The sequence below is a fragment of the Schistocerca gregaria genome, chromosome 2, assembly GCF_023897955.1.
Source record: "Schistocerca gregaria isolate iqSchGreg1 chromosome 2, iqSchGreg1.2, whole genome shotgun sequence".
NCBI classification, from domain to species: Eukaryota; Metazoa; Arthropoda; class Insecta; order Orthoptera; family Acrididae; genus Schistocerca; species Schistocerca gregaria.
In genome coordinates this window covers 196,303,466-196,327,022 of record NC_064921.1, presented here as the reverse complement: position 1 = coordinate 196,327,022, position 23,557 = coordinate 196,303,466, and the positions used below count along the sequence as shown (strand labels likewise).

Sequence of the window (23,557 nt, the reverse complement as noted above, 5' to 3'; positions counted from 1 at the left end):
ATGTCAGACAGAATGAACAACATCATTTTAGGAAGTCACAATCTTGCAAAAGTAGGTGATAAATAAATTCAAAGCCAGGATAGTGCTGAGTGACATGAGATGTACTCCTATACTGGTTTTTGGAGGGATTAGCAGTACCATGATTGGATGTGATGGCACAGGAAATCTGGTTTTGAACTAGACTAGTGGGGTAGTTACATCCAGCAAAGTATTGCTGTAAAGAGTCCACACCTGAATAAATAAATTTGTCTCAGATGCCAAGAGTGTAAGGGATGGAATGTTTTGACAGTTTTCATCCTTTTGCTTTCAAACATTCCCTCCCACACAGCCTTGGCATTTGAGGCATACGTATTTATTCAGGTGCCAGTTCTTTACACCAGTTCTTCACCATTCTCACCTCAGCCTTCATTTGACATAATTATCCCACCAGTCTCGTTCAAAAAAAATTTCCTGGGCCATCACATCTAATCATGGCACTGCTGATCCCTGTAAAAAACAGAACAGGAGTACACCTCTTGTCGCTCTGTACCATCTTGGTCTTGAACACATTTATCATCTACTTTAGCAAGGCTATGACTTCCTAAAATCATGCCCTGAAGTGAGATCCATTCTGTCTCACGTTTTTGCTGCTACATCTAAATCGCCTCAACCCACCTCAGTTCCCCCCTCCCCCTACTCCATCAATATCCACAATGTCTTAGACAGACCCGATGCTCCTTCTATACCCATTTTCCTACCATATTGCTCGTACCACTGTGACCATTCCTGCTGTAAGACTTGCCCTATGTACCTTCCTACCACCAACAATACCAACCCTGTAACCAGCAAAACACAAACTACCAATGGGACAGCCATATGTGAAATTACACATGTTGTGTACCATCTGATATGTAAACATTGTTCAGCCTTTTACATTGGTATGATTACCATCTAGTTACTAACTGGATCAATGGGCAACGACAGAGTATATATACTGGCGACACACAATATCCTGTTGTAGAGCATGATTGTTTGATCTTAATTGCCATCTGGATTCTCCTCCCTGTGACCAATTTCTCAGAACTCTTCAGGTGGGAGCTGGCTTTACAACATGACTTTGGTGTTCCTCTCCAAACTACCCTTAATGTGCATTAATTTCTTTGGTCACAGCATTTCTTTTCATTAACTACTCCTTTCTTTGTTCCTATAAGTTTTTGTTTTTTTTCTGACTTGTCTATTCCCACCATCCCCCCCAGCCCCCTCGACCTCAGACTGCCTACCACAAATGATGCACCTAGTTTTTCACTGTTATTAACAATTGCACCATGTTTTGTCAGTAATCCCTGCCTTGCTTATTATCCTATCATCCACCTCTAAGCTCTCAGGTTTTCAAATCTGGTCCAGTGCAGAGCCCTACAATCAGTCTTTGCTTCTCATTCCATTCAGTAAGTCTCCCTTGTCCCATGGTTCTGGGTGGCTTTTGTGTAACTCTCCCCATTTCCTAAATCTCACCAGGCCTTCTCATTTATCTCTCTCCTTTTCCCTTCAGCCCTTCTGCTAGAAGAAGGACCCACTGGCTTCGGTAGCTTGCAAATATCCTTAACTTTCATATGAATTTTCTCCTGCTGCCTCTTGGTGTGTATTCAATGAAATAATTAGAATTGCAGTTCAGTCCATGCTCTCATGTAAAATCATGTAGTGGGAATTTAGCTAATTCATTACATGATAAATTACAAGCTGCAAAAGTCATTTGATAATATGAACCAGTACATCATTTTATGTAAATTAGAATTCTGCTAGGAACCACATCCCCAACTTTTTAATGAAATTAACTTCAGTAAAAAGGTAGCTTTTCATGCATCTCAATGTTTATAACATCACATCTTCTGTCACTGCCTGACAAAAAAATGTGAATCGCCCAGAAGACGTGGCTGAAAGTCAATGCAGCTTCAAACATGTTCACACCAATGGCAGGTGTGTAAACAATTAGAGTTACAGTTCTCTGTGATAGGTAGAACAGCAGCCAGGGTAAATTAGTCTTGTTATAAAGTTATTTGTATTGTATCATCAGCAAACAAAACAAACCTGTGTCCGGCTATGTGATTAGTGAGATATTATTAATGTAACAATCAAAAGCAATGGTCCTAAGATTGATCCTTGTAAGACATAACATGTAATTACCTCCATATCTGATCATGCCTAGTAGCTTAAATCACTGATCTCTTTTCCTGGCACCTTTTGTTTCCTGTTCATGAGATATGACTTGCAACATCTATATTACTAAATGGTTAGACCAGCCACCCAGTTTGACAGTCCCCATTGCAAGTTACATATCTAAAGGCTTCCAGGGGTAACAAAACTTTGATTTTCAGTATTCCATATAATATTGAGAGGTATAATCTCACATTAAAGGTTTAACACAATAACTCAAATATTAAAGTTAGGAACTGTATGTATGGGTACTTTAGGTTTGGGGACTCTCCATTGAGTCCAGTTAACAACAGCCATGGGAAACCCAGAAGCAAGAGTGTAAGATCAAAATAAATGCCTCCCACAGGTGAGAGTATTAAAATCCTAATGGTCAAATGCAGAAGCATTTGCAACAAAGTGCCACAGTTCAAAGTGCTGATGAACAGCAGCGAAGCTCATGTAATACTAGGTACAAAACGCTGGCTGAAACCTGAAATAGATAGCAATGAGATTTTTGGAGATAATTTAAGTGTATATCAGAAGGTTAGGCAAATGGGAAATGGAGGTGGTGTATTTGTTGCAGAAACTCAAATCCACTGAGGTAGAAATTGAAGCTGCATGTGGATTGTTTGGACAAGATTCAGTATTATGGGTAGGCATAAAATGATAATTGGAACCTTCTGTCACCCACCAGACTCATCTCCTGATGCAACAAAAAATTTCAGAGACAACCTCAGTTTACTCATATGCATGTTCCCCAGTCATACTGCAATAGTCAGTGAACACTTTAATCATCCAACAATTAATTGGGAAATATACAGTTTTGTTGGTGGTCATCATGATTAGACATCCTGTGAAACTGTACTAAATGTCTTCTCTAAAAACTACATATAACAGATAGTTAGGAACCCCACTCTTGATGGAAATATGTTGAATCTAATGGCAACAAACATACCTGATGCTTTTAAGGATGTCCACATCAAAACTGGTATCAGTCATCATGACGCATTTGTGGCAACAATGATTACTATGGCTCAAGTTGAAAAGAATAGTTGACCATGCACTGGATAGGTATGTACCCTCTCATAATGAGAGGAAACCTCCAAGGTGTATAGTCACTGCAAAGAAATTTCTAAAGAAATATGCATTACTGCATCATGGGTGTAAAACAAAGCATACTTCTATAGACAGAGAGATACTGAATGAAATGCATTTGGCTGTCAAGAGAGCAACACATCATGCCTTCAATGACTTCCATAGCAGAATACTGTCAAGTGATGTTTCACAGAACCCAAAGAAATTCTGGCTGCATGTAAAGGCTGTTAGTGGCACCAAAGTTAGTGTCCAGTCCCTAGTGAATAAGACACAGACTGAAATTGAGGGTAGCAAAGCAAAAGCTGAAATGATCAATTCCATTTTCAAATGTTCCTTTACAAAGGGAAACCCTGGAGAATTGCCCCACTTTAATCCTCATACTACTTAAAAGATGAATGAAATAAGTATTACTGTCAGTGGTGTTGAGAAACAGCTGAAATCATTTACACTGAACAAAGCTCAAGGCCCCAGTAGAATCCCTGTCAGATTCTATACTGAATTTGTGGCTGAGTTAGCCCCTCGTCTAACTATAATCCATTGTAGATTCCACAAACAAAAAAAACCATGCCCAGTTTGTGGAAAAAGGCACAGGTCACACCCGACTACAAGAAGGGTAGTATAAGTGGTCCACAAAACTACCATCCAATATCCTTGACATCAATTTGTTGTAGAAGCTTAGAATATATTATGAGCTCAAATGCAGTTAGGTATCTTGAACAGAATGCCCTCCTCAATGCCAACCAGCATGGATTTTCTATAATGAAGTATTTTCTGAAAGAAGCTGCATAAATATTCGGTTAGAGCTTAATAAGATTTCAAACTGTTGCAGAGATTGGCAACTTGCTTTGAATGTTCAGGAATGTAAAATTGTGCACTTCACAAAATGGAAAAACATAGAATCTGGTGACTATAATATCAATGAGTCACTGCTGGAATCAACCAACTCATATAAATTCCTAGGTATATCACATTTTAGGGATATGAAATGATCACATAGTTTCCATTGTGGATAAATCAGGTGGTAGACTTTGGTCTGTTGGTAGAATACTGGGGAAGTGCAATCAATCTACAAAGGAGATTGGTTACAAATCACTCATGTGACTGAATCTAGAATATTGCTCAAGTGTGTAGGACCTGTACCAGTAGGATTAACAAGGGATATTGCACATATACAGAGAAGGGCAGCACAAATGGTCACAGGTTTTTTTTTTTTTTTTTTTTTTTTTTTTTTTTTTTTTTTTTTAATCAATGGGAGAGTGTCAGAGATACTAAAGGAACTGAACTGGAAGACTCTTGAAGATAGATGAAACTATCCCAAGATAGTCTATTAACAAAGTTTCAAGAACTTGATTTATGTGATTACTCTAGGAATGTAACACAATCCCCTAAATATTGTTCACAAAGGGATTGTGAGGATAAGATTAGAATAATTACTGCATGCACAGACTCATTCAAACAATTCTTCTTCCTGCACGCCATACATGAATGGAATGTGAAGAAACCCTAATAGCTTGTACAATGGGTCGTACCCTTTGCCATGCATCTTTCGGTGGTTTGCAGAGAATAGCTGTAGATGTTGATGTAGATCAGACTCCTTCCAGCTCTCTCTCTCTCTCTCTCTCTCTCTCTCTCTCTCTCTCTCTCTTCCTCTTCTTTCTCAAACTTCTTTTCCTTTTTATTAACATATTTTATAGATTTATTGTTATTCATGTACCTTTCTCCAAAAAAATTTCTCTAGTCCATTTAACTCATTTTCTTGAGGTTAACTTTTCTGTCTTTATTATTTTGTTCCATTTCAAAAGTCATTTAGTGCTTTTGTAGGTAGTGCCATTTCTTAATTTTATTTCAGTCCACCAGTAATTTATCTGCTTTTTCAGTGAATTGATTTCTAACTCAGTTAACATAATTTCAACAAGAAATTTACAGCTTCATCCATCTTCTGTATCATAAGAAAGAAACAGTAGGTCACTCCCAAGCTCTTTAAGAAAACCATATTGTCAGACTGGCTACTCATCAGTGTGATTTTCTCAGTATGCCTGGCAGTGAAATACTGCTTCTGCCTTATGATCTGAAGAAAGCCAGTCGCAACATCCTTGAAACCTGCTACCTGCAGATTTGGTTGCATATCAGTATTTTGTTGTGATGGTAATGGCAAGTAAGTAAGCTATTGTACATGCAATAACGTCAACTGACTTCACGTGTCTACCTGTTTGGATAGGTATAGGTCATGATGTGTACCCTGCACCCCCTCCCCTGTCCATTCCCCTCCAAATTGCCTGAAAGCAAAATCAAGCAGCACTTGCAGTGCCAATGCTGAGTGGTACAAGCAGAGGGCATGGGAAGAAGTGCATGTCTACAAGTGCTGGTGCAAAAAATATGGAAACATCACAAGAAATGCATGTTTATATAAATGCAGATGCTAGTCAAGATTGCAGATTACACCTGTGCAATATCCTCAATATGTTGCAAATATCAGTCATGGTGAAATCAGTGTTCTATGTAGTTGTGAGTGCATTTTGTCAGATCTAAGTGAATTCTAACACAGGTAAATTGTTGATGCTTCCATAACCAAGGTAGCTGAACTCATTGGTGTTTCAAGAGGTACTGTAATGAAGATTTATGTGGTATACAGGAAAAGTGGAAAACGCCATCCACTAAATCACAACGAGGACAAAAGTGTGTGTTGAGTGATTGTGATGGATGGTCACTGAAGAGGTTTGCAATGAAAAATAAGAGAACAACAGCTGCAAAAGACCTTGCAGAACTGAATGTTGCACTTGTGAACCCTGTCAGTACCAAAACCCCACAAAGGGATCTCCATAAGTAGATAATCCAAAGTGTGAAACATGGTGGGGTTTGATTCTGATTTGGGCAACCATATCATGATATTCCATGGGCCCCATGGTTAGTCTTTAAGTTCATATTACTCCCAAGGATTCTGTGTCTATTGTGGCTGAACAGGTCCACCACATGGTACAATGTTGATTCACCAACAGTGAAGCTGTTATTCAAGATGACAGGGCTAATGTTCACACAGCGTGCATCATCAAAGACTCATTTTGTGAGCACAAGGGTGAATTGTCCATCTGCCCTGGTCACCACTGTCACCAGATCAGTATTATTGAGTTTCTGTGGTCTACTATGTGGAGAAGGGTTCATGATCACTATTTTGCAGGAAGGGTGATATAAGATTCCGTTGAAAACCATACAGGACCTGTATTTATCTATTCCAAGACGAATGAAAGCTGCTTTGAATGCCACTGTGTTTTCTGTACTGTGTTAGGGATGATACTGTATTGTGTTTTTGCTGTCTCAACATTTTTGCCTACCCCTTTTAGCACTGTGCTGTTGATGTAGCCATAAATTGTGCAATGTGGACAGTATGCAACAAATTTATTATTTTTTTTAACATGGGTTACGTTCACCCCCCCCCCCCCCCCTGGGATATCTCTCTCTCTCTCTCTCTCTCTCTCTCTCTCTCTCTCTCTCTCTCTCTCTCTTCTCTCCCTCCCTCCCTCTCTCCCCCACCCACTCCTTTCCTACCCCTCTCTAAGTGGCCTATTTCCTCCCTTAAGATTCAGCCTATCTTTATGCCAAATTTCATCAAAACTGGTTGAGTGGTTTAGTCATGAAAGCACAACAGAGTTACTTTCAGAAAGAGTAAACAGCTTTATCAAAAAGTAAATATTTTTCCCTAATTTGCTTAATATCCTTCAAATCAAAAAATATCTTGCACTACACACTTTCTAAGTAGCCTACAATCTTCCTTAGGGCTCAAATTGATTTTTATATATCACAAGGTGTCAGTTATATAAATATAATTCTGTATGAATTATTTATGTTTAAAAATGGTGGTATATAACTGATGCTGAAGGAATTAGATTAGGAAATGAGACACTTAAAGTAGTAAAGGAGTTTTGCTATTTGGGGAGCAAAATAACTGATGATGGTCGAAGTAGAGAGGATATAAAATGTAGACTGGCAACGGCAAGGAAAGTGTTTCGGAAGAAGATAAATCTGTTAACATCGAGTATAGATATAAGTGTCAGGAAGTCATTTCTAAAAGTATTTGTATGGAGTGTAGCCATGTATGGAAGTGAAACATGGACGATAAATAGTTTGGATAAGAAGAGAATAGAAGCTTTCGAAATGTGGTGCTACAGAAGAATGCTGAAGATTAGATGGGTAGATCACATAACTAATGAGGAGGTATTGAATAGGATTGGGAGAAGAGAAGTTTGTGGCACAACTTGACCAGAAGAAGGGATCGGTTGCTAGGACATGTTCTGAGGCATCAAGGGATCACCAATTTCGTATTGGAGGGCAGCGTAGAGGGTAAAAATCGTAGACGGAGACCAAGAGATGACTACACTACACAGATTCAGAAGGATGTGGGTTGCAGTGGGTACTGGGAGATGAAGAAGCTTGCACAGGATAGAGTAGCATGGAGAGCTGCATCAAACCAGTCTCAGGACTGAAGACCAGAACAACAACAACAACTCAGTTAAGAGGAAAGAAAACTCATTATTGAGATATGCTGCCCCTCCCCATTAACCATTCATTTATCAGGAGCTTCTTGAAACTGTCTTCCTCTTCACACCTGAAATTCTCAAGGAATTTTTTTTTTTTCAGTGTTTGAGTAGCCATCGTGACTCATGTACAGCTGAGGCATTTTAATCAAAAGGTGCTTGCACTTACCTGGTGTTGGTCGATAAATGTGATATTGCAGTACCTGTGTTGTTCAGAGGTATGACGCAATGTTCCTTCAGAGATGTGTGCATGTCTGAAGGACAGACACCATGGCAACCACAGCCATTATGAAATACATGAAATGTATTCACAGTTCCGAATATGAACAACCATCAGCCAAATAATGGAATGATGTCAATGAATATTTGTACCGAACCAGGTTTCTAAGATGAATTTCCCACTTACCACAAGTGGTTGCCTTGCCATTAAGCTATCCACATATGACTCACAGCCATATGGCACCAATCATGTGTCTACATCCTGTACTCAGTCCATTATACAGCTGGTGGTTGTCCATATTTGCAATTGCAATAACTGTAGTCATCACTGAGGAATACAGGCATTGCAATCCCTGACACTGGGCAAGTAACTTTCAATTAAAATGTCTTCCCTGTACAGGAACACACACAATGAATGTATGAGTGCACGATGTAGACACATGATTGACAACATGGAAGTTTGGGTCTGGCTGTGAGTCATGCTCAGATAGCGCTATGGTAAGGCAACGGCTCGCGATAAACAAGAAATCTGGGTTTGAGTCCCAGTCCAGCATAAATTTTCATTGTTGCCATTCTATTATAGAGTTGATAGTTGTCCATATTCACAACTGCAAATACATTCATGTATTCCAAAATGACCGTAGTCGCTGCAGTGTCTGTCTCTAAGGAACACAGGTACTGCAATATCATACTAAATATTCTATTATTTGAGGATTCCCTATTTCTGCATCATTCATCCTTTTCCCTAGGTACCTACAATTTATTATAAAGAAATCCATTCTTCAACATCATTGTTCCTAAAAGGAAGAAAATTAGTGTCACCTACCCACCAGCAATGAGATTACATACAGATAGTTCCTATTGTAACCATTCCTTCAGATCTTTTAAACTGAGCTAACAAGAACTATTTCTTCATTCTCAACTTCTTTAGCTATGTAGCCTGTCTTTACAGCTTCATCTTATTGAAGCCTCTTTTGCCATTTTTGTTCACATAATATTTCATTTTCACCCAGTTTGTCCTTCAGAATGGACCCCCATCAGACAGTCTCTGCAGCAGATATTTTGTTTCCTTCACAGACTTGCTGCTGTTTGTACTACATGTGACAAACACTTTTCATAGCATTACACAGAAGGCTCATAGTACAGTGTGGCAGAGTTGAGAGTGGGAATCAGGGAGCTGAGGGGTATGTGACAACCACTTTTCATAGCATTACACAGAAGGCTCATAGTACAGTGCGACAGAGTTGACAGTGGGGAGCAGGGAGCGGAGAAAGGAAGCTCAGCCACCGCACCAATCAACACAGGATCGGGAGCCCTGAGGAGGGACAAAGCACTACTACCTCTTGTGGGGCTGGCACCAAAAACTGTGTATGATACTTCTGCAAAAGGAGAAGTCATGCACAGAAGTAAAAATTGCTTTAAACTTTGTTTGTAAATGAAACTGAAGTTGCCTTATGCATCACCATGGTCAATAAAGATCCTAACTGCAGCAGTTAAGTACATGTATCACAAAGAAATAAAACAGAATTAAATAGAAATATAATGTGTGACACAATGAATGGCAGATTGTTTTTGTAAATACTTTTGTGAAAACACCAACAATGTGGTCATTTGCTTTCACTGCCATGGTATTCTGTTTACATGTCTAATTCTTCTTCACTTACATCTTATGTGTATGTGTTGTTGTTGTTGTTGTGGTCTTCAGTCCTGAGACTGGTTTAATGCAGCTCTCCATGCTAATCTATCCTGTGCAAGCTCCTTCATCTCCCAGTACCTACTGCAACATACATCCTTTTGAATCTGCTTAGTGTATTCATCTCTTGATCTCCCTCTACGATTTTTACCCTCCATGCTGCCCTCCAATGCTAAATTTGTGATCCCTTCATGCCCTACCAGCCGATCCCTTCCTCTAGTCAAGTTGTGCCACAAACTTCTCCTCTTCCCAATCCTATTCAATACCTCCTCATTAGTTACGTGATCGACCCACCTGATCTTCAGCATTCTTCTGTAGCACCACATTTCGAAAGCTTCTCTTCTCTTCTTGTCCAAACTATTTATTGTCCATGTTTCAATTCCATACATGGCTACACTCCATACAAATACTTTCAGAAACGACTTCCTGACACTTAAATCAATATTCAATGTTACCAAATTTCTCTTCTTCAGAAACGCTTTCCTTGCCATTGCCAGTCTACATTTTATATCCTCTCTACTTCGACCATCAACAGTTATTTTGCTCCCCAAATAGCAAAACTCCTTTACTACTTTAAGTGTCTCATTTCCTAATCTAATTCCCTCAGCATCACCAGACTTAATTCGACTACATTCCATTATCCTTGTTTTGCTTTTGTTGATGTTCATCTTATATCCTCCTTTCAAGACACTGTCCATTTCATTCAACTGCTCTTCCAAGTCCTTGTGGATGTATTAATGATAATTTCATCAACAGTGGGACAGTACTGTAATGTGAGTGTGTTTTGAAATAATACAGTAAGAAGCAGTGTTTTGGTACAAAGCAATACAGCAGTAATGAAATGTACAATATAAAGTAATTTGGAAGAAATGGAGCACTTCGTGAAAGTGATCTCAAACAAAATATCTGAAATCTGACCTCATCTTTTCCTCCAAGGTTTTTTCAGTGAGTCACGTGTATTGTTCTTGGAAACTGTTTGAACCTCACAGTGCTGTGTATCCTTTGTTGTGTGTATGTGGCAGCCCTCATGGAAGATTTGTAAATGGCATGGAGTAATTCTTTCCACTCCCTTTCCATTTCGCAGCATTCAGCTACACACAATACAATTTTGCAAGCATCGCTACGTTTCACTGATTTCCTTCTAATGATATGTGCTTCAGTAGGCATTGTAGGTAACTATTGATTAGTGCTAGGAACCACCTCATCTCTCATTTTGATAATGTATTGCACAATAAAAAATGACTCAGAACAGAGAAGTGCAAAACAATAACAAAGCTGACAACAGTAGCTACGTCACACAATATGGTCAGCTACCTAATGTTGGCTGTAGCCAGAAAACAAATGACTGCTGGCTGGAGCATCCCAACATCTACCAACTTCTACCGATTCAGGACTAGGGAGAGGTCTGCCAACTAAAAGTTAACACAATGTAGACTCAAGCTTTTGGATTTTCATCATGGGGCCAGACCATAAAGTCCCATTATTAAATAGGAAGGAAAGAGAAAATTGGAAACAATAATGCAGTTACCAATTATGAAAAAAGAGGAAAAGTGGCAGGGAAATAAAATAATAAGAAATATTATTAAAATAAGAGTGGAAAATGAAAATAATAGTAATAGTAATAGTTGTGTTGTATGTACCTTAGTCAGGGATGGAATGACTCTTATCATTCTTGAGCCTTCATACATTGCATCCTTTCTGATTGCTCTTTGTTTTCTTCTCTCAGTAGAGGAGGGTTTTCTTCCAAATTTATTAAAGTCAGGGGTTCAACCATGTTTTTTTTTGTTAATATAATTCTCAAAATGTACATAAAATTGGATTCTTGAATTTGTAAAAGTGTTAGTCCTATTCCAGTTAGTTGTGTTTCACCAGCTTATAAATAGTGGCCCCTCTTGTGACAAACATTAATTTTTAATAGTTCATTAATTTAGAAATGAGTGCTTCATGATTAAATAAATTACACTTGTATACGTAATGCATCTTCAGTTGGAAGCGCCATGCATTTTATAAGAAATCACTATTATGCAGAATAATGTGAAATCAATCAAGAAAGTCAAGTCTGTTTGCATGGCCATCCTCTGCAGCAAGCATAGAAATATTTGTTTTGTAAATAAAACTGCCTTTTTGTGCTGCCACTTATTTTATTTGTCCCAGACGTGTTTCGCCTTTTTCTTGTTCTAAGGCATCATCAGTGGGATCTATAACAATACAGTTTTGTTAGTTTTAGATGATTAAACAGCTCACGTCATGATTTTTTATGTAAAAAAAGTAGTTACTTATGATTTGCTGATCTGCGTTTTCTCTCATCTGGTCTGGAAGTCGCACTACCACTTTATTACTGCAATATAAGCACAACTTTGCGTTCTGACCTTCTTCATACTGTTCACTATGTTTCTCCTCCTTTTTGTGGTGAACTATTGTTCTTTTGACCCTTGATATAACTATTTCATTGGACACTGCTTCTCACACCATAAATATTGCAACTCCAATAAATGTTTCCTCTAAAGTGTTTCAATATCACGAAGTATATGTTCAAAACTAACTTCATGATGTTTATACCTTGTGTGTGTATGACAGAGAGAGAGAGCTGAAGAGCAATTGGTTTTTTTTTCTTGGGGGGGGGGGGGGGTTGTTTGTTTGGATTGTATGGTGTTGTACCAGCTGTTAGCTTAGATTTGACTTTTCGTTTCACTATTCTGTGGAGAGGTTCATGGATAAGTGAGTGTAAAGAGATTTGGTGGTATTATTATTATATTGGATAGTATTATTATATTAATCCTCTTTGGGAGTGTTATTCTATTATTTTATCTGTTAGTGTAAATAATGAATTGCTTGCGATGTGTACTTGATCATTCAACAGGGTTTTCCTTTCTGCTTTGGTTTTCTGTATGTGGTAATTTTCTTGCAGGGTTAGGAGGTGTTTTTTACTGTTGACCCTAATTATTTTCATGTCATGTTCTCTAGTGGTTGGTTTGTGGTCATGTTCTCTTAGGTGTTCTGCAAATGTGGAGTGGCTTGTCCCATATTTGCAGGCACTCATGTGTTCTTTGTACCTGACATCAAATCTTGTACCTGTTTGTCCTATGTATCTTGCCTTCACAAGTGTTACACTGTAGTTGATACATACCTGCTTTCTGGTATACACCCCCATTTTTTGTCAGTGTTGGGGCTTATTTTTGTATAGAATAGTCTGTTGTATATGCTATGCAGAAAGGAAAACCCTACTGTATGATCAAGGTCACATGCCAAGCAATTCATTATTTACACTAATAGATAAAATAATATAATAATGCTCCCAAAGAAGATTAATAATACTATCCAGTAAAATAATAATACCATCAAACATCTTTACAATCACTTATCCATAAACCCCTCCACAGAATAGTGAAACAAAAAGTCAAATAAGCTGTCACCTAAGCTTTCAACCAGTCGCTAATAGCTAGTACAACACCATACAATTCAAACCACCAACCTCCCCCACCCCCCCCCACCCCCCACCTCACCCACACCCCCACCCAAAGGAAAAAAAAACCTCTTCAGCTCTCTTCTCTCTCATACACACACAAGGTATAAACATCACGAACAGAAGTTAGTCTTGAACATAAACTTCATGAGGTTGGCAACAAGTAGGTAGGCGTGCCAAAGAGGAGGAAACATGTAATTGAGTTGCAACATTGACAGGGTAAAAACAGTGTCCAATGAAATGGTTATATCAAGGGGCAAAAGAACAATAGCTCACCACAAAAAGGAGGAGAAACATGATGAACAGTGTGAAGAAAGTCAAAATGCAAAGCTGTGGTTATATGGCAGTAATAAAATGGTAGTGTTACCTCCAGACCAGATGAGAGAAAACATAGATCAGGAAATTGTAAGTAATTACTTTTTTACATAAAAAATCACAATGCGAACTGTTTAATAATCTAAAACTAACAAACCTGTATCATTATAGATCCCACTGATGATGGCTTAGAACCAGTAAAAGGTGAAACACATCTGTGATAAATAAAATAAGTGGCAGCAGGAAAAGGCGGATTTATTTACAAAACAAATATAATGAAGAAATTTTTATCAGTTTCTATCCATGGTAAGGATATCAACACATAAAATTGCAGTTTTCTGGAACAGTTTTAATATTCTTAAACATATTAGACTCACAAATACAGTGGATTTTTCCAAAATAAGAATCACATCATAAAATTAGCAAATTTATAACAATGTTTCGTATGTGAAATATTTGTTGCACTTTTATGCATTAAATATTTTAAATGTTTAAAAAGTAAGCACTTCCAAAAACCCTTTATTATGAGCAATTACAAATGGCTGGAATCTGAAATGGCTGTATATGAGGTTTTCAGATGAATATTCAATTTATTGAGAAGTGCCAATAAATATGATGTCTTGAATGGGAAAGTTATTTAAAAAGACAGAAAATATACATCTCATGGCACAGAAGCAAATCCACAGCAAATATAAATAGCAGCTTCCAGGCAATGTGAGTATTAATGCATAAAACTCACAAAATGTTTTGTCATTGCTGTTGTTTGCAGTGAGCTTTCATTGGGAAGTTGTTTCAGTACCACTGGAATGTAGCTAATTTTGTTTTGATATAACAGCAATAAAGTTTCCTACCAATAACTACAAGGTATTCACAGAGATGAGAAACAAAATCTTAATATTGTTTCATTAAACCATCAGATAATAAACTTTATACAGATCATTTGTTTAAGCAAACATCAAGCAAGGTGGTAAAAGCACACAAAACAACTTTGTTTATGCTCTTTCAGATTGTGTCTGTAGTTCATTGCTAGTAATTAGTCCTTGTTTAGTAATTAAAAGAGATGTAATCATTTCTTTAACTGGTATCTTGCAAAGTTTGAATGCTATTACTAACCATGGTTTTTAAAATTAATAATGTATATGTTTACATTTCTCACAGAACGTCCTTTATTGATATATAAAACAAAATTTGACATACGACAGTGGTTTTTAGTAACATCAACTCACCCACTTGTGGTATGGATGTATAAGTAAGTATGTTACACAGAAATGTTTCACTGATTGATAAATTCTTCATGGTGACACTGAAATGTTTGTTATTTATTTATTTTATTTTCTGTTTTTAGAGAAAGCTATCTTCGATTTTGTTCCCAGCCATTTAGCCTCAAGAACTTCCATGAGTCTGTTCACTTATGTAACAATGCAGTACAAGCTAGATACAAAAATGGAAAAAGAGATCCTGCATTACCTGATGAAAATATGTGGGACTGTTACACATTTCAAGCATATCTAAGGTATAGTCAGTAAATTTATGAAATTTATTTTCAAAGTCTCCAGTAAAAATATGGCACCAGAAATTTTAACAATGTAACAAATGTAAACTAGTGTGATTATTAAAATCATAGTTGACTGTTGGTGTAACTACAAACCACAAAGGGATCTTCATTGTTCAAAGCAAGTTAGTGAGATTTAACAAGAGAGGCCTCCAGTTGAAGTTTCATAACTGCACAACTGACACATAGAGGTTAATTTTATCTGTGTAATATATTGTTACACAGCTTTTCATAATAGCCAAATGGTTTGTGTTTTGGTCAAGTAAATAGCGTACTTAATTGTACTAGGATAACATCCTTTGTTTGGGATACTTATTCCAATGTAAATAAAATCAAAGTAGTTCACTATTAGCTGGCACTAGCATAGGTTGTGTTTTTTTAGTGCTCCACAGTTTTTGAAATTTTGATTGTAATAAACTGACACTGCAGTGTTCTTCTTTCGCATTCCAGTGAAGGTGTCATAAATTCAGCTAAGTAAAAATTCTTGCAGTTTGCATGTTTATTTACATATATATACATTGACTTCCAAATTCTTCTTTGTGAGAGACTGTGTGTGTCAGATAATTTTGAGATGAAATTTGAGACTCTTAACATTCTATTTCACATAATCTTTTGTATTTGTGAGAGCTATGAAAATCTTACACTTAATTTGTACTTTTTAGAAGCTTTTGGCCACAATATCTTGATTCAAAACAATCATTCCCTAATTTAATTATATATTAATGTGAAAAAGGTATACTTTTAAGACTTTTGGACACTTCCAGTTGTATATTTTTGAGAATTTTTGGTAGTGATGAGTGTTGTGCACAACCTATTTAGTATAAATCAGCATTTGTGACTTATAGTTACTGTAAATAACCAAAATATCAATTCGTACTAGTTCTCTCTGTCAACAGGAGTGCATATCATCTGAAATTGTCATAAATTAATGCTATTATTGAATTTGTTAGCATCCATAACCTGAAAAACATTTCACAGAAGCACTGTTTTTTGTGCCAAGCTATCCAGCTGTCGTAATAGATATCACATTTTGGCTGTTAACTGTTGCAGTTCTAGAGGGCTACTGATAATACAAAAAAAAAAAAAAAAAAAAAAAAAAAAAAAAAAAAAAAACAGCAGACTTAGTTTACAATTATTTGTTTAGTGTTCTGTAAAATATTGCACCAGGCATAATGCAGTTCCACTGTGCATGCTGTTCTCAGGCACAGGAAGAATTTGTTGATGTAGATAAACACCTGAAAATCACCCTATATGCTATCAAGTGACTGGAAGATGCTGTAAATTGATGTGTTGGGAAGGCTACCAAGAGTTCTGTAACAGAGGTACGAAAAGTACCTCAAGTACTATCCTCTCCTGTGGATACTGTCTCTTCTTCATGAAATATAGTATCTATCAATACACATCCACTTGACTGCAAGTGGCTTGTTTATGGTAGGTCCAGGCATCCTATACCTGGGAGACAGGGACAACCGAGAACTCATTTCCCTCGACCAACAGATTTAAGGTGCTGTCTTCCACCGAAAATGAAACTGAGCCAGTGAGTGTCACTTCACCCATTGGGACACATGCTGAGCCACATGTAAAGGGAAGGCAAATAGAAAAGGGTAAGGGGTCTATTAATTGTTAGCAGTTAAAGTGTACAGCAATTAATGGCACCCTTAGCAAAATGGCAGCAAGGAATGGGAATAAATGTCATATGCCCTCAACGTGTATATCTGGGAGCCTTATTCAATATGGTGAAGAGGCAGTTTCGCAACTACTGAGGGAACAGGATGTGTTTAGCTGAAAATTGTGGTGGACATTGGGACAAACAATGCCTGTCGTCTGGGGTCAAAGATCATACTTGAATCATCCCAGTGACTAGCAGAGAAGGGTGAGAAAACCACCCTAGTTACAGAGTTTCAATAAAGCTCACAGTCTACAGCATTATCCCCAGAATAGATGATGACCTCCTGGTTGTAAGTTGAGTGGAACGTTTGAACCTGAGACTGCAATTTTTCTGTGACAAGCTAGACTGAATTCCTGGACTTGCAACATGGGTTGATGTGTACACTACACATCAGAGACTGCTACCCAAGTAGCTGACTGTAAGTGGGGTGCACACAAGGCTTTTAGTTAGGTGACTCTCCATTCAGTCCAGATTATGATAGCTGTGGGAGACATGGAGGTATTAGTAGAAGATCCAAAGTAATGACTGACCTCCCCACCTCTCCCCTCCCTCCCACAATTCCTCCAAAACCACCACCACAACCACCACACATGTGCACAAGAATATTACAGTCTAGTAATTAACTGCCAAAGCATTCACCACAAAGTGCCAGTCTGATGTGCTCCTAAAAAGGTGTGAAGCTCAAATAATACTACGTACAGAAAGCTGGTTAAAACCTGAAATTGACAGCAGTGATGTTTTTGGGGAAAATTTAAGCATATATTGAAAAGACAGATTAATGGGAAATGGAAGTAATGTATACAAGAAGCTCAAATACACCACAGTAAAAACTGAAGGTATCAGATGTGGGCATAAAATTATAACTAGATCATTCTGTCAGCCACCACTAATGTTACCAAAAACTGTAGAGAAAACTTCAGTTCACTAGTACTGTAATTATCAGAGGAGACTTTCATCATCCAACGATCAGTTGGGATATTTACAGCTTTGTTAGTGGTGGACATGAAATTCCGTGAAACATTGCAAAATGCCTTCTCCTAAAACTACTTAGAATAGGTGTTTCCTAACACCCATTCATGATGTAAATATAATAGATCTAATGGCAACAAACAGACCTGACCTATTCGATGATGGCCACATCAAAACTGATATCAATTATCATGAGACAGCTGTAGCTACAATGATTACCACAGACAAAGTGCAACTAAAACAAGCTGAAAGATTTATATGTTCAGTAAATTATGAAAAGGAGTCATAGTGTCATATCTAAATGAGGAACTTGAAACTTATAGCTCAATACTGCAGCAGGTAGAAAACTATGGATAAAGTTTAAAAGAATAATTGACCATGCACTTTATACATATGTACTCAGGAGAATAGTTTGTGATGAGGGAGACCCTCAAAGATTTACAGTCACTGTAAAGAAACTCCGTAAAAAACAGGACTACAAATGATAGCTGTAAAACAAAGCAGAGAACTATAGGTATAGACATGAGAATGAAATACTTTGGCCTCTCAAGAGAGTAATCCATGAAGCCTACTGTATTTTTGAAAGATCTTTCTCAAAACCCTAAGAAATTCTAGTCATATGCAAAGGCTGTTAGCTGCACCAAAATTAGTGTCAAGTCACTCACAAATGACACAGGAAGTGAAACTGAATGTAGCAAAGCAAAAGCAGAAGTGCCTAACTCTATTGTCAAAGGGAAACCAAAAGTATTACTCCTTCAGTTTCAAAAAATGGCTCCAGTTCTCTTGAAAATAGTCAATGTAAAGAATGTTACAAGACTAACCACAGATGAATGTGCACAGTGTGATACTGGATTTAGGATATATAATAACTAAGACTTTAGGCACATTCTGCAAAAGAATGAGGTGAATGTTACTCAGTGAATTATCTATGAGAAGCCTTTATCAAGGTAGGTGCTGTATTTGTTAAATGCTGGTCCAAATGCAAAACAAATCACACATCAATCTTTAGAAAGAATTCAATTGAATTTCTGAATCAGTTTGTTACTGTGGATAAGACACAGAACTACTAGTTCATATCTGGAAAAAAACAGCAATCAAAGTAGTGGATGAAAGCATGTGATGTCACAACAAAAAAGATACGTTGTTTTCCTCCTTGGCCAGCCAGGATTTCAGGTGCTTTCAGCCGGATCAAAAACCATCACAGCTCAAGTGCCTGCACTTCGTGCTCAGCTAGCTGCTGCTTCCTCACTGCCATATCCTTGTCAGCACATTCATGTACATCATCATGCTGAAGACCCACCCACTATGTGTTTGTATCAGCGCACGTTTGGCAAGCAAGCTTCCCAGTACCCCCCTCTGTGCAACCCATGCAAATGCCAGTGGTATCCATGGGTAAGTGCATATGGATGGCTTGCTGCTTCAGAATTCTTGTAGAGAATGTCTGACCAGCTCTTCCTCTTTGAAACTGGGTCTGACCTGTATGTTCATCCATGCACACTGCTCCCTGGGTGTCAACCAACAACACCATTTCAGCAGGTAGCTGCCAACATTTCATCCATCACCACCCATGGAGCCTACCTGATGTTATTGGGCCTAGGACTGCACTGCACCTTCATCTGAAAATTCACCATCACAGACATCAGAAATCCAACTATTGGTGCTGACTTTTTACATTTTCAGTTCTTCCCTGGTATTGCCAGTTCTTGTCTCATGAACAAGGACTCTGATCACTCAACAGTTGGCTTCCACCATGTTGAGCCAAACTTTGTATTGAAGCTCACCCATGCTGTTGTCACTGGACAGTACCAGGACCATCTGGACAGTACCAGGACCATCTCAACAATTTCCCACCAATTGCACACCCACTTGTAGCACCACAAGACATATGGCACAGTGTAATCCATCACATCAATACTGTGCCTGCCCCTCCACTTTTCAGGAGGTCGCAGTACCTCACATTGGAGTGACTTGCTGCTGCTAAAGCTAAATTTGAGGTTTCTTTAAGAATAATATCATGATGTCATTCACCATTTGGGCAGCCCCTGATTCTCTCCTCTCCACCTCGTACTGAAGGAAGATGCATCCTGACAAGCTGGCAGTGACTATTGTGCTCATGATGCATGCTCCATCCTGGACAGATATCTGGTTCCAAGCCTTCACACATGACTTCAGTGGCATTTCAGTGATCAGTGTCTATACCAGTTGCCACAGTAGATATCCAAATGATATACATCACCACATCCTTTAGCCTCTTCAAATCAGTTTACATGGCATTTGATCTCTGAAATGCTGCACAGATATGGCAGCAATTCATCCATGGCATGCTACATTACCTGCCCTTTTGCTTCACCTTTTTCTATGACATAGTGCAGCAGCACTGTGAACAGCTGACAGCAGCATTTCAATGGCTAAACAATTTTGGGTTATTATTAATCCATCCAAATGCATCTTTGGGGTCTCCCCGGTGACATTCCAAAAGTTCAGGCTATTCAGGAAATTCAATGACCACAAACTTTTCGTGAACTCTGCTGGTTCCTTGGAATGCTGAACTTGTGCTCTCCTCAGCACAGCCTCTTCTCCCCAGCACAGCCTCTATTCAAGAGATGCTGGCAGATGCTCTTGCTGGTCCTAAGAGCAATATTCCCATTCTTTAAATTGGACACTGTCTTCACTACTGCTAAGAACAGCATTAGTCATGCTGTACTTCTAGCTTGCCCAGAACGTGACACCCAATTGGCACTGGTGATCAATGCCAGCCAGCAAGCCTTAGGTGCAGTATTCCGGCAACACAGCGGTGGTACCTGACAACTGTTGGCTTTCTTTTCAAAGAAGCTCATGTGTACACAATGCCAGTGAAGTATCTGTGACAGGGACCTGCTTTCCACCTACGAGGCAATCCACTACTTTCACCGACCACTGGATCTCAGGAACGTTGTCATACTACTGGACCACAGACTCATCACTATGCCTTTCATTCAGACCAACAATCACTACTCACCATCTCAATTCTGCCAATTGGAATATATCTCTCAGTTCAATGTACAAAATTCAGCACATCCCTAGAATGGATAATATTGGTTCCCATTGTCTGTTCACTGGTTGCATCAGTTTCTGCACTCAGTGAAGCACAAGAGGTCAGTACAAAGCTGAAGTCTTATTGCCAGGATCTAAACATTGACTTTAGACTGGAGCGTGTCTCTACCCTTGGCACGGGCATAAAACTGTTGTGTGACTCCTCCACCGGTAAGCCATGACCTTTCCTACCACCACCGTCCGCTGGCAGGCCTTTCGGCAGCATCCACAATCCATGCAACCTGGTGTTAATGCCACACCAGGCTTGTTACAAGCCGCTATGTGTGCCCTGGCATCAGCTCAGACAGTTACACCTGAGCTCTCTGCAGTGTTGCTTGTCAGTTGTCCAGCATGTCCATACTCACATTGGTGATTTCCCAGAGGTTGCAGAGAGCCATGTCTATATTGACATTGTCAGCCCTCTCCCCATATCTGGCAGCCAGTGGTATCTTTTAACTATCATTGATCGTTTCACATGCTGGCCAGAGGTGACAAAAATTCCTTACATCTCACCTGAAACTGTGGCGTGAGCATTTGTGAGTACATGGATTGCTCATTTTGCTTCCCCACTCCACATCACCACGGATTGCAGAAAATCGTTTGAATTCCAGCTGTTCATTGAGTTTGCCCAACTCTGTGGCACTCTCTGTCACTACACCACTGCATACCACTCAACCAGTAATGCTATGGGCAAGTGACGGCATCACACTTTGAAGACTGCTATCCTTTGCCACAGCACAGCATGGACAGCTGTACTCCTCATCATCCTTCTCAAGCTCCACAGGAGTTTCAAGATATATGTACATCAGTGCCCCAATGGCTGAGCTGTTCTATTGGTGAGCGTTTTGGACACCTGCAGAATTTGTTGAGCCCTCCGCCACCACTTCTGCCCCTCACCTACTGACCTTCTTGGATGGGCTGTGCTCCCATGTTGCAAACATGTGTCCTCAACCCAGCTCTCAACATGGTACCCTATCTTCCTATATTCATAAAGATATGACCACTTCCATGCACATGATGGTCCAGATTAATTGGATCAGGCCTGGTCTCCAGCCTCCATACTTTGGTCTTCATATGATTGTTAGATGAGGTCACCATATCCTGGAGTTTGCCATCAATATCAACACCCAGATGGTGTCACTTTACTGTATAAAGTTGGCCTACATCTTTCTGTCTGAGCCCAACTTTACACACTTCAACTTTACAAACTTCACTCAAATGGCCTCACCACCACCACAACCACACAACCACCACTGGGACTGCCACCATCTTCCCAGTCAACACAACCACCAATCCTCTTCTGGGTGACAAGTGCACTTGCCAGCCTGATTCACTTGCTGGAGGGGGGTCTGTGTGCAGGTGCACCAGCCTACCTTAAAGTAAATATAAAACAGATCCCAGTGACCGAGGCTGTGAATTTGGTGTCCAATTTATATCAAAAGTATTTCCACCCCACTGCATTCCAAATTTAAGAGAGTCCTGTAGGATTATGAAGCAGAGTTTTCAGATGATTCACCACTACTACAACTTCACTGGACATCCATATAATGCATATTCACACAGACAAAGGGTAGAATATACCAGTTATATGTGCTTTGATGATGTCATGATTTCAGCGATCACCTGAGTGACAGATTGTGTAGTACCAATAGTGGTCAATTGTGTGATAGTATATGCTATGGTTTCAATGGTCATCTGAGCAATGGTTTATGTAGTGCATTATTGGTTGCTTCTATGGTAGGATATGTTATTGAGTGCAGTGGTCACCTGAGCATTGTAGTATTTACATGGCTCTTCAGCTCCTGCGACAAACCCTGTACAGTAATTAAGTGGTTGCCCTAGTAACTAACATTGTATGACATTGTTATCAATTCTGCAACTAGTTTCTTGTAGCAATCAGCAAATGTACTTAGTGAGCAGCTGTGTCTTTTATGCACGAGAACATGCCTGTTATACTTTCTATGTGGATCATTCCAAAAATTCATAGTACCATGAGTCCCACTGTAACTTCTGACAAATAAGGGACAATCAAAATTTTCAACTTGAGTGTCTCTGCAGCATATATGCTGTTTAGTGCAAATTTGCTGTGGAAACATAGGCACCAGCATGTAGGCAAGGGGTTGGTGTTGCGTTTGTGTCTTTCTGACATGCATTTTGTAAATGTAGAAACATGAATTAAGGTGATGTTACTACCAAATGCACCCAAACAGGACCAGTGTGCTGTTACTCTTTTCTTGTCTACTAAAGGACAAACGCTGGTATACACCCATTGGAGAATGAAGACTGTGTAGGGCAGCATGTCAAAAAACACCATTGTGGGCAAGGTGCTGCTTCATGATAATGCAAGTCCGTATGTCACAAATGTTGTAATGCAGAAGTTATGCCAACTCAAATGTAAGACACTGTCCTATAGTTGTGGTTTCTCCCCATGTGATTATGACACTTACAGTCCCTTAAAAAAGGCCTTGAAGGGTTGACAATTCCATCAGACAAGGATGTGCAGCATGCAGTTATGGACTTCTTCATGCAGCAGGATGTGGCATTTTGCTAAACAGGTATCTTCAGCCTGGTGCATTGGTGGGATGATTGCCTCAGTGCTCAAAGAAATTTTGTCTGGTTGGGGCTGAGTCAGAACATAACTTGTCTTGATGTGATAGACGTCCAACATTGTATCTGCTGATAGCACATATGTGATTCCTCTGTGGTGAATTTCAAGAGTGGGACACATTACTACTACCAGTATGTCACTGTTGCAATGTTGTTGCTCCAGTCTCTCTTTGAAAAGGAACATGTTGACTGGCAGTAGTGGTAC

General features: G+C 39.0%; 1 protein-coding gene across 1 annotated transcript in view; it reads left to right on the top strand.

Moving 5' to 3' along the window:
* The window catches only part of LOC126336664 (tubulin glycylase 3A-like), a 153,262-nt gene that overhangs the window by 95,461 nt on the left and 34,244 nt on the right, over positions 1–23,557 (top strand). The window contains exons 7-8 of the mRNA XM_050000611.1: positions 14,642–14,732; positions 14,829–14,996. Coding sequence (XP_049856568.1) covers positions 14,642–14,732; positions 14,829–14,996 — 259 coding nt within the window. The remainder of the gene's footprint in view (positions 1–14,641; positions 14,733–14,828; positions 14,997–23,557) is intronic.